Here is a 12,253-nt window from a genome sequence, read left to right as displayed (position 1 = left end):
CTAAGAGTCTTTTCAAAAAGAAAGGTGATGTTCACTGGCAAGTGTGGCCAACTTTGGGATTTCCTTTTAAGTATTCTAACCACCAGACATTTTTGATCAACTGGTTCCTTCCATGTTCATTGGTAACACATGAGGACTTCTTATCACTGCTGGAGCTCCTGCTTATCTGTTTTCTTGCTTATATACTAGTTGGCTAGATTTCCTTTCTTTCAGATTAAGATGATAAGTACTCACCATAAGCTCTAAAGCCTTGCTCCTCAGAGTATGATCACAGGCCCCACAGCATTGACAGAGATCACCTGGGAGCTTTTAAGAAATCAGGACCGAGACCTCTCTTTCAGCAGCTTCTGATCTTTTGTTCATTCAGCAAATTTCTGAGAGCCTAGTTTGTATAAGAAAAGCCCTGAAATTATAGTAGTGAACAAGACAGATAGAGTCCCTGCCCCCAGGGGGCTTCCAGTTCAGCAGTGTACAGAACTTTATGCAATAATAGAAATGATTAATATCTGCACAGTTAAATATGCAGATTTAATGTGGCTAGTGTGACTTGAGGAACTGGATTTTTAAATTTAATTTTAACTCAAATTTACATAGTAACATATAGCTAGTAGCTACCATATTAGTGCAGTCTGCTGGAGAGCTCAGGAAGACTTAAGGACTAAGGTCACATACATGAAATAACAGCAAGCATTGCAAGCTAGTATTTAATGGTATTAGGTCAAAAGTTGGCAAACTTTTTCTATAATGGGCCTTTATGTTTTTGTTGCTATCTTCGCTGCAACAAATTCAGCTCTGCTATTACAAAACAAAAATAGGCCAGGTGTGGTGGCTCATGCCTGTAATTCCAGCACTTTGGGAGGCAGAGGCAGGAGGATCACCTGAGGTCAGGATTTCGAGACCAGCCTGGCCAACATGGTGAAACCCCATCTCTATTGAAAATACAAAAAAATAGCCAGGCAGTCCAAGCTACTCAGGAGGCTGAGGCATGAGAATCATTTAAACCTGGGAGGCAAAGGTTGCAGTGAGCTGAGATCACACCACTGCACTCCAGCCAGGGCGACAGAATGAGACTGTCTCCCCCCACCCCCGCTAAAAAAAAAGCAGCATGAACACTATGTAAATAAGTGGGCACAGCTATTTTCCAATAAAAAACAAGTGGATAGCCAAATGAGCACAGTTTGCCAACTTCTGGTATAGATTAAATGAGAAAAGAAAGGAGTTTAAAGATATAGAAAAGTTTTGTGAAGGAAATTCCTCTATGGAATCTGGGAAGATGGTATGAACTGACTATGTAAACAATATTTTGGCTCAAAGGAAAACAGTCTAGATTCTAGAAGTGACATACCTGAGTTAGAGAAGCAAGGAGACTCAGCTGAAGGCACACATACACAAGAGTCAAGAGGAATGAGACTAGATTACAGAACATGTCGAAAGCCAGGCCAAGGGGGTTTAAATTGCATCTTAAGCTTTTTCTTTTTTCCCTCTTAAACTCTCGTAACTTCAGGACCCAGAAGCACTGGCTCAGTTAATGCTGTCCATACCACTAACCAATGATGGCAAATATGTACTGTTAAACGATCAACCAGATGACAATGATGGAAATCCAAGTGAACATAGAGGCGCAGAATCTGAAGCATAACTCACTTGCGCCTGTAGGGGAAGAGCAAACAGGAAGGAGAGCCGCCTCCTAAGGGTTTTCAACTTCTCTGACATATAGGCACACTGACCTGATTTCGGAATGCGGACAGTCGTTTGTGGAATGTACTCTTGATGCCTTGATACTGAGACTTGGGAGGGAAGCTAAGAAATGGTTGACAGCGTTCCCACCCATCTACAAATGTTACTTTAGGTGCTTTGTGGTAAGTCTTTTTCTTAGATTGCACTAAGATTTCTTAGATTGTTCAGCACTCAGAACAAAAGTTTGAAAAATGCGTTGTTCATTTGAATGTCATCTTTTCAGTTTCCAGTATCCTTTTTTAAAAATGGCAAAACCCTAGATTTACAATTCGAGGAACACTAAATATTTCCTATTAATGTAATCTATTTTTGTATTTTACTTAATGAGCTTTAAGTGCCTATCGTTCTGAAAATTGTGTATTTATAATCCAGCTTATCCCATAATTGGACCTAATAGCATTTCTTTGTGCAGTTAAGTGATGCGCACTGCTTTGAGGCCCAAGCACTAGTACAGATGCGAGATGCAGGTCTAGTTTCAGTAACTGTTCCAGACATCATGCAATAAAAAGACAAATACCACTAAAGATGTTTGATTTTACAGTGGAGCCTTACTGAACCAGCATTCAGAAGTTTAAGGTCCTCCTAGGTATTTTCAGTGGTGGGTGACTGTGGACAGGGTATAGCTCTATCATTCCTATTTCTGAGCCAGACCCTCCTCAAGGAAGGGACCAATTAATTTTAAAACTCACTTGAAGCACAGCTGGTCATAGGGCTTGGTATAAAGTTCCTATTTCCACCCTGATACTTCTGTCTCCTGGAACCCAGCCCACTCCCCTATCCCGCCTCCCTATGAAATAAGTATAATGATTTTGAATGTTTAACTGTAACTAAGTTCAACAGACTATTATCTTTGTAATAAATTAACCTAGCAATAAAAATTATTCTGTTTCTTTCTTTTGCTTGTTGTGGTTATTTTCTAGAACATCCCTGGACAAAAACTAAAGTCAGTTCTATAGCTTTAACATTTAATTTCCCAAAAACTAGGGCATAATGAAATTACAGAAGGGATACAGTATCAAAAAATACTTCTAGTCAACATGAGTAGAATGTGTGTTCCCATTGCCAAATTTTTTAAAGGTGTTGCTTTTTAAATGGTGGATTAATAAATCTTTTGCAATCCAAAGTTAACATCATAGGATCCATTTGGAATGTATACACTATAAAAAACACAGTAAGCCAGTCTAAGCCAGTATGAGATTATGCACCATAAAATTATTAATTGTTCACTAATGCCTTACACATTTGTATGACAGAACTGCTTTAGATCCACTGGTTCTCTGACAGACTGCAAGAACCACAGTTCCCTCAACTTTTTTTTCTTACCTAGACTTTTTTGGGAGAGGGGTAGCAATCTCAAACCCTAAACAATTACTAGTTTGAAAACAAACACTATTAAGACTGCATGGCTTAAATAAGACACAAAGCACACACATCATTAAGGAAACATAAAAAGACTGAAATTCAGTCCATTAAAACTAACTTCACCAAAAACCACCACAGAGAATGAAAACACACAGCGAAATCAAAGATACTAGCAAGCACACAAGACCAACAAAAAATTAGCATCCAGAATATATAAAATACTCCTACAAGTAGAAAGATAAACTGAAAAAAAAAGTCATGAAGGCATTTCATACATTAAAAAATACAAAGGGCTCAGAAACAGACTCCTTATAGTAATCAGAAAAGTACAACTTAAAGCCACAGAGACATTTTATATTCACCAGACTGCAAAAATTCAGCGGCTGATTGATAGAAATAGAGCGATGGGGAATCTCATCTGGTGCTGAGATGAAGCAACAGTTTGGCATTCTGTTGCTTCATCTAAAAGTGCACCTGCCCTACTACCTAGCAGTTTTACTTTGGGTACAGAGCCTAGAGAAACTCTAAACACATAGACCCAGGGACATGTTCAGTAATGATTACAGCATTGTTATGTACAATATTCCAAATGTGAAAATAACCCAGATGTCATGAACAGAAGATAGCTGTATTCATGTAACAAAATGCTAGATAAAACTACGGTCATATGCATCACTGTTGATGAACTTTAAAAATAATGCTGAAAAGGTCATAAAAGCATATAATAAGATCCCATTTATATTTAGTTTAAAAACTGTGAAACACAACCATATTATCAATATTTAGGAAAATACAATCAGCTATAAAACAAGGGAAGAGCAAGAGAATGGTTACCAACAAACCCCCATGTGGTTTCCTCAGGCAGGAACTACAGGAGCTTCTAAAGTGTTCTTAACTGATGTGGTAGCCTCACCAACTGCTTTATTTTCATTCTTTAAATAGTATAATACATATTACATACCTTGCATGCATCGAGTATTTTGAAATAATTTTAAAACTTAGAACTAGTGAGTGATTTGCCTGTTTTCTCCACTTACTGAAATGTATATTAATAGACATTAAAGCACTCTGAAACAGATTAACAAGAGCCATGTCAATGAAAGGTGGGAGGAGAGGAAATGGGACCCGAAGCCAGCTATTCTTACCAATTCCCACTTCCCAAGTTGTTTAGCCTCACATACCCATCAGACCTTCTTTAGGAAAGGGCAGGGCCTTCCTCACATTGTCTACATCTACCTGAGCCACTTAACAAGAATAGTTCTTTAGAGACCCACTTAAAGTCAAACACAGACTCTATTTTCATTTTCAATCTTTCCACCTAAAAGACTAGTTAACACCTAATGTTTATATGCCAAGTGTATTTTTACCTATGAGAGTACAAATAAGTAATATAGTAATAGCTAATGTTTATAGTAGTTATATACAATAGCAGCTAATTTTATACTAATTACTGTTCCCTAAAGTGCTTTACACAAATTAACTAAATCCTCAACCTATGAGCTGCCTACTGTCATTATCATCCCATCTTTTGCCCAAGAAAATGAAGCACAGAGACACTAAGGAATCTGTTCCTAAGCAGGAAATTAGGATTCAAATTGGTCTGGCTCCAGAGTATATGCTTCTATCCACTCTGTGCTATATATAGGTGACCTCAAGAGACAACCAGATAGAAAGCAATCTCCAAATGTTTCTCAATACATTAAGTTTTGACAATTTATTCAGTAGCAGAACCAACCTAAAGTATAATATCCTTAATACTTTGCTACCTTTTGTACAGATTCTGAAAAGATTAAATACTTTAATAGTAATTGGATATAGACAGGTGCTTCCAGGTATAAAAGTTAACTCCTTCCCCCATTAAATGAAGACATTATTAAAGAATGAAGGAGAGAGATCCAAGGTGGCTGGTTAGCAGCAGCTCAGGATTAGCACAGAGAGTGAGTGGACGCCACACTCCCAGACGAATTTTTGTTGCCCATGGACCAGAAGATTCCCAGCGGAGGAGCCCCACAGGTCGCCAGCCTGACTCTTTTGGCCAGCGTGGCTGTTTTGCCAGTGTTCCGGCACAGCGGTTCTCAGTGCAGAGTATACGGGACTGGGTGCCCTTTTAGTTGGTGTTTGGAGCTCCAGGAAGGCAGAGTCGCCCATTCAGCTGATTGAAAAGGGGACTGAAATGGAGCCAGACCAGGAGATTCCCAGGCAAAAAAGCGCCACGAATCTCAACTCCACTTTTTCAGCCAGCGCAGTGGGTTGCCGCAAGGGAAATTACACAGGTTCCAGTGCCCTTTCAACAGGCGACTGGAACACCAGGGAAAGAATTGACTGTTCAACTAAAAAAAAAAAAAAAAAAGGCTCTGGACAGGGAGCCAGGTGATCAGGCTCAGCTGGTCCCACCCCCACAAAAAAACAGCAATTGGAAATGCTGAGGATTGAGAGTTTCACAGCAAGAACAGATGAACCCGGGAAGGTCCAGCTCTGGGGGGGGAGGGGCATCCACCGAAGGAAAACTAAGAAATGGAAAAAACTTCATCACCAACAAGCTGGACGTCCACTCAGAGACCCAATCTGAAAGCCAGCAATTACAAAGACAACACGTGGATATATCCACAAAGATGGGAAGAAACCAGCACAAAAAGGCTGAAAACACCCGAAATCAGAATGCCTCACCTCTGACGGGGGATCGCAGCTCCTTATCAGCAAGGGAACAAGGCCTGATGGAGAATGAGTGTGACGAATTGACAGAATCAGGCTTCAGAAGGTGGATAATAAGAAAATTCTGTGAGCTAAAAGAACATGTTCTAACCCAATGCAAAGAAACTACGAACCATGAAAAAAGATTTGACAAAATGCTAATGAGAATAGACAATTTAGAGAGGAATATAAGTGAATTAATGGAGATGAAAACCACAATACGAGAAGTTCACGAAGTATGCACAAGTTTTAACAGTCAAACTGATCAAGCAGAAGAAAGGATATCAGAGGTCGAAGACCAACTCAATGAAATAAAACGAGAAGACAAGATTAGAGAAAAATGGGTAAAAAGGAATGAGCAAAGTCTCCAAGGAATATGTGACTATGTGAAAAGACCTAATCTATGTTTGATAGGTGTACCTGAATGTGACGAAGAGAATGAATCCAAGCTGGAAAATATTCTTCAGGATATTATCCAGGAAAACTTTTCCAACCTAGCAAGACGGGACAATACTCAACTCCAGGTAATACAGAGACCACCACAACGATATTCCTCAAGAAGAGCAACCCCAAGGCACATAATCGTTAGATTCACCAGGGTTGAAATGAAGGAGAAAATACTAAGGGAAGCCAGAGAGAAAGGTCAGGTTACCCACAAAGGGAAGCCTATCAGACTCACAGCAGATCTCTCAGCAGAAACCCTGCAAGCCAGAAGAGAGTGGGGGCCAATATTCAACATCCTTAAAGAAAAGAATTTTCAATCCAGAATTTCATATCCAGCCAAACTAAGCTTCATAAATGAAAGAAAAATAAAATTCTTTGTGAACAGACAAGTACTCAGAGACTTCATCACCACCAGGCCTGCTTTACAAGAGCTTCTGAAAGAAGCATTATACATAGAAAGGAACAACTAGTATCAGCCATTCTAAAAACATACCAAAAGATTAAGAGCATCACCATAATGAAGAATCTACATCAATTAATGGGCAAAACAGCCAGCTAGCAACAAATGGCAGTATTAAACTCACATATATCAATATTAATCCTAAATTTAAATGGACTAAATGCCCTAATCAAAAGACACAGGCAAACTGGATAAAAAGCCAAAACCCATCAGTATGCTGCATCCAGACCCATCTCACATGTAAGGATACACAAAGACTCAAAATAAAGGGAAGGAGGAAGATTTACCAACCAAAGTGGGGGGAGGAGTTGCAATTCTTGTCTCTGATAAAATAGACTTTAAAGCAACAAAGACCAAAAGAGACAAAGAAGGACATTACATAATGGTAAAAGGATCAATGCAACAAGAAGAGCTAATGATCCTAAATACATATGCACGCAATACAGGAGCACCCAGATACATTCTAGTTCTTAATGACTTACAAACTCTCCACCCCAAATACACAAAACATACATTCTTATCAGTATCACATCATACCTATTCTAAAAGTGACCACATAATTGGAAGTAAATCACTCCTCAGCAACTGCACAGCATTTCACAGGTTTAAATGAAATATTGGTTGGCTGCTTGTTTTTTTTCTCCCTTATTCTACATCCTGTCTCCATTGTTAAGCACAATTATTGGCATAAAAGAGGTTTTTAATACCTATTTTTAGACTGCATTCTAGCCTGGGCAAAAGAGCAAGATTCCCATTCTCTCTCCCTCTTTCTCTTCCTCTTTCTTTTTTTCTTTCTCACTCTTTCTTTTTTCTTTCTTTAAAAAAAAAAGAATGCTTGGCTACATGCCACTCTTACCTACAGAATGTATTTATATTCCTTAGAGATAATCCAAGAATTATGTTATCAGATCTGCATCAACTGAATAAATTTCATCTACATTCCTGAGTATATCTCCGCTAATGGGAAATGGAAGTATCAGGTAAACTGAGTGGTAAAGAGGAGCCAAACTACTGAAAAGAAAACACTTCGTTGCCCAACTTTTCTTATACACCATATATATGCTGACTTGTATTATAAACTGAACTCTAACTTGGCCATCACCATCTTTGAGTTCATTGCCTTTGCTTAATCTCTACAGATTTTCATTTTTTCTGGATTCCCTTTTCAAACTTCAAATCTTTGACAGCCTATTAAAGTATTCCTAACACCTAAAAACCTTTGTTTAAAAAAATGTGGCATTAGAACTTCTCTTAAAAAAAAGGAATACCATCTTCTGAAACATCTGCAACGTGAAGCTGGAAAGAAAATCCCATTACTATTATTAGAATCAATTAAAGCCTTCCTTTTACATTTAGCAGACTCAGCATAAAAGAGTAACATGAAGTATGCAATATTTTCTCACTTTTTCCACAATCTTACAAATTTACTGCCTTAGAAGAAAAAAGGAACAGCAATCAGACTCTACCAAAATGATTTCTGCAGTGTAACAGTTAAGAGGGTTATATCCTGTCTCCAGTGTAATACTTTGAGGGTTCTGTGATTACTGTAGTCCTTGCTTATCTGAGAGGGATACACCAAGACCCCCAGTGCATGCCTGAAACTGTAGATAGTATCTAACCATATATATATACTATGCTTTTCTCTATAACCACATACCTATGATAAAGTTCATAGGTTAGGAACAGTAAGAGATTAACAATAACTAGTGATGAAACAGAACTGTAACAAACACTGTCACCTATGTCACTGATAGAAGATTCATTCTTACCACAGATCTTAGTAACTCCACATAGTATTTTTTTCTTTCCTTATTGAGAACTTTCATGTTTTCACTTGAAGGATGCATTTTAAGTCTTCTCTTACAGCAAATCTGAATTGCCAGCATCACTACTCCTGTACTTTGGGGCCATTATTAAATAAAATAAGGCTTACTTGAAGACATACACTATTGATTTGACAATCTAGCTACCAAGTGACTCATGGGCAGGTGGCACATACAGCATGAAGATGCTGGACAAAGGGATGATCTACATCCCAGGCAGGATGGAGCAGGACAGCATGAGATTCCATCATGCTACCCAGAATAACACACAAGTTGAAACTTACTGTTTCTGGAATTTTCCATTTAATATTTTCAGACCACACAGGTGACCACAGGTAACTGAAACTAGAAAGTAAAACCACATATAACGGGAGACTACTGTCTTGTTTTAATTCAACTCATGTTTGCAAATATCAAACATGATATAGCTATTACTAACATTAAACACTGCATACTGAAAATCCCTTTCCAGGATTAGGATTTAAAATAACTTCATATTGGTTCTTTTTAATGGAAAAAAGCTCTGGGAAGATCAAAAATGTATAAAGGAAAAAAAACACCTTTCTTTTACCTGAAATACACTGATGGGAAGCCAATTTTATACTTAAAATTTTTTGCCTATGTGCATGCATTTAAAAAAAAAAAGATTCCATACATTTCCATTCAATTAAGGGGGACCCCAAAAAGGTTAATATTAAAAACTGTTGGTTTAAGACATTCAATTTTGAACATAAACATCCAGGGGAAGGAAATTTTCAAAATCATGTTTATTAATGTTTTAGTATACACATTGTATTCTCTTAGAGTTGGGGAAGAGGGAAACCCCACTCAAGTGAGGTAACAAACTTGCCATCTTTTACAAAATTTAATTAGAACTGACAATGTTATGGTTAGTCCTTAATTCCTGAGAATTTGAATTATCATTAAGTTTTTTGTGAACTTAAACACTGACATTACTTTTTAAATTACAGTATGTCTGAAAAAATAAAATCAATGTTAATATGTTATCAAGAAAAACCATCATCCAAATGTACATATGAACTTAGGTGTGAATATACTGAAGCCCTGTTGCTCTGCAGTTTGAAACCATTTAAATACTTCTTTCCAAGATCTTATGTCAAAAATATGAACTTATAATTTATCCAGATTGCAGTGACATTATTTTGAACTGAAGGACAAATAATTGTCATTTTCTTCTCAATTGTAGATATCCAGGGAGTCAGCATGAGAACTCTATCTAGTATTGATAAAATAATTAATTTACATGTGTAGGGATAATGAACAGAGAACATCTGATTCTCTTCTAGTAACAATTTCCATCCCTATTAAAGGGGATGATTTCAGGGAAGTTAGAGAAGAAAAACAGAGAAAACAATACTGTTGCTATGAAATGATGACAAAATTGACACAACCAAATGCAAGATCATTAATATAAACATTTATAATGAAAATATAAATTATTAATTATGCAGCATGCTTTAGGGCCATTTCTACAGTTATTATGAATTACAAATATTAAATGCCTTTAATCTATCCATTGTCCATAATCCTGTAAGCCATGTTTACATAATAAACAAAAAACATTTCCTACATATTCTGTCTCTTCTGACTTTTAACAGTTAAAGTATTTATTTGGGCTGGCAAGTTATCCTGACCCTAACCAGTAAGTACAAAGAGGGCATCATACACCCAATCTAAAAGCTGGAATCAAAGAATAATGTTAGAAGTACTTGCAGGATTTATCCAAAGAAATGTTTAGCAGACAAATGCAATAGAAAAAAATCAAGCATTTCCCAAAATGACATTTGCATTAGAAAGTCTTAAACTTTTATCTTCATTGTAAAGGTATCATTTTATTACATTTTTTAAAGGCCATGATTAACCACTTAACTAATAACTTACATACCTTTACAAAAATAAAACAGCTTGCTGGGCACAAAATTTACTCAAAATCTTTCTGTACTTTTAAAATCAGTAAGTGATGTATGTTACTAGCACTTCATTCTCACAGTGGTATTTTTTTTTAATGCCTGAAAAGCATAATTATTTAATCTGATGTCTTAAATCATACTCAATTAAAGAAAAAAAAAATCTATGCAAACCATCACCAAGATTTTAATTCAATCTAATGTAGAAGAAACCTGAGTTTGGATGTAGAAATAATTCAATTTTTTTCTGACATCATACATCATACCTTCAACCAAAATAGAAGTGAAGTTTCAAACAGGACTCTATGGCTTTATCTGAATTTTCTTTGAGTATTAAGTAAATCTTAAATTTAAAGCAGCTGTCGGAGGTTAAATGTTCTCAAAGCAATGTAAACTAGTTATAAAGTGTCTCATCTAAGACATCAGCAGCTCTTTTGAGTCACATGAAATTAACAATGAAAGAATGATCATCAGTTATACTGTATAGAGAGTACATAAAACACTTGTACCTCACCTCTAGTATCAAAGCCATCTTCATATATTCCTTTTATAAGAATATTGATATGTATTCTTCATTAATTTCAGGCTCATTCCTTTTGTTAAGCATGTATTTACTGGCTGTATATAGTATATGCATTGAACTTCCCATGACTTGAGATGACTATAGATCAAAGATCTATGCAAATACAAATTACAAACTCTCACGTAGATTATAAAAATCTGAGGTGATCGTTTATAAATCTGGATTTGCCCTTTTTTAACTTCACTTCAAATAGAAACATCTTCTACCCTCAAGTCCAGGCAAAAATCCAATTTTAAAATCTCATTCTCGACTTTTTAAAGTAGAGCCTTTGGAAACAGAATGGACTTCACTTTAGAGCACTGCCTTTAAGAGTTGTAACATCTATTTTCCAGAGATGTGACCCAGGAAACAATTCATCAATAGTTTATCCATTCCACTGGCAAAAGTTTTAACACAATTCTGACGATTTCATCATGTGCTGTGCATACCATCAGTATCATTTCACAACAGGATCAGCAGACCCAGTGCTGTCGGACAGGTCTCCGTTGTTTGTTTTAGTTTCTTCTGGAAGCATGAGTGAAAATAATAACGGATATTTATGTTCATTTTTAAAAAACTAAATTAAGAAGTAAATAAAATGTAGAAGAGCTATATTGCCAAACTTCAAATTAAGGTTGCATCCATCAAATGTTTCTCTAACATTACAAATTACACGTCATTTATACTTTAAATTTTTTAAAAATCTAGGCTAAGCACTGCAAATGTTTCCACTGGTTTTTAATGGAAGAGTGGACTTAAGGGAGCTCAGAACTGCATTGGGGTGGGGCTTCAAACCACATGGGCTCCTTTGTCCTGAGGAATCTTGATATTCCTGGTCTAAGGAAGGCCTGCACCAGTTCCTCCAGCTGGGCCAAGAAAGCGCCACTATAGTACATGGTCATTCCTGGTAGGAACATGGCTGCAAACTCGCATATCCAAACTGTCCAAAATGAATAACTTTCCATTTTTATGTATAACTTATAATAAATTATATGTCATGTATATTTCTTAAAATAACAATTTTAAATGAAGCAGCTTTTCACTGTTTTTGACAGAATAAATTCCTGGCTTTTTGTGCAAAATGTCATGTGCACATATTTGATTAACAAAGACTATTTGACTAATGTATTCAGCAACTATATCTCTGAGCAATCTTTAGCAGAAATAGTCTTAGAACAGTTATGTGAGTGATATTTAACAACTGGAACCCTGGAAAGTTCCTTAAGAGGAACAAGCCAAAGCAAGG

General features: G+C 36.6%; 2 protein-coding genes across 15 annotated transcripts in view; one reads left to right on the top strand and one right to left on the bottom strand.

Annotated features, from left to right (window-relative positions):
• Nucleotides 1-2,631, top strand: part of APPL2 (adaptor protein, phosphotyrosine interacting with PH domain and leucine zipper 2) — a 64,157-nt gene extending 61,526 nt beyond the window's left edge. For 3 of the 4 annotated variants that reach the window (XM_002752935.6, XM_035257459.3, XM_078337176.1), the window contains one exon: nucleotides 1,505-2,631. In XM_002752935.6, coding sequence (XP_002752981.1) covers nucleotides 1,505-1,639 — 135 coding nt within the window. In that variant the 3' untranslated portion in view covers nucleotides 1,640-2,631. The remainder of the gene's footprint in view (nucleotides 1-1,504) is intronic. The other variant, XM_009004527.4, reaches the window with a different exon arrangement.
• A 6,638-nt stretch (nucleotides 2,632-9,269) lies between these two features.
• The window catches only part of WASHC4 (WASH complex subunit 4), a 61,942-nt gene continuing 58,958 nt past the window's right edge, over nucleotides 9,270-12,253 (bottom strand). For all 11 annotated transcript variants that reach the window (XM_078337173.1, XM_078337166.1, XM_078337169.1 and 8 more), the window contains one exon: nucleotides 9,270-11,532. In XM_078337173.1, the coding sequence (XP_078193299.1) occupies nucleotides 11,465-11,532 (68 nt within the window). In that variant the 3' untranslated portion in view covers nucleotides 9,270-11,464. The remainder of the gene's footprint in view (nucleotides 11,533-12,253) is intronic.

This window comes from Callithrix jacchus, chromosome 9 (assembly GCF_049354715.1).
Source record: "Callithrix jacchus isolate 240 chromosome 9, calJac240_pri, whole genome shotgun sequence".
Lineage (NCBI taxonomy): Eukaryota > Metazoa > Chordata > Mammalia > Primates > Cebidae > Callithrix > Callithrix jacchus.
The sequence above is the reverse complement of the archived record's forward strand: the minus strand, read 5'-3'. Positions and strand labels throughout refer to the sequence as shown.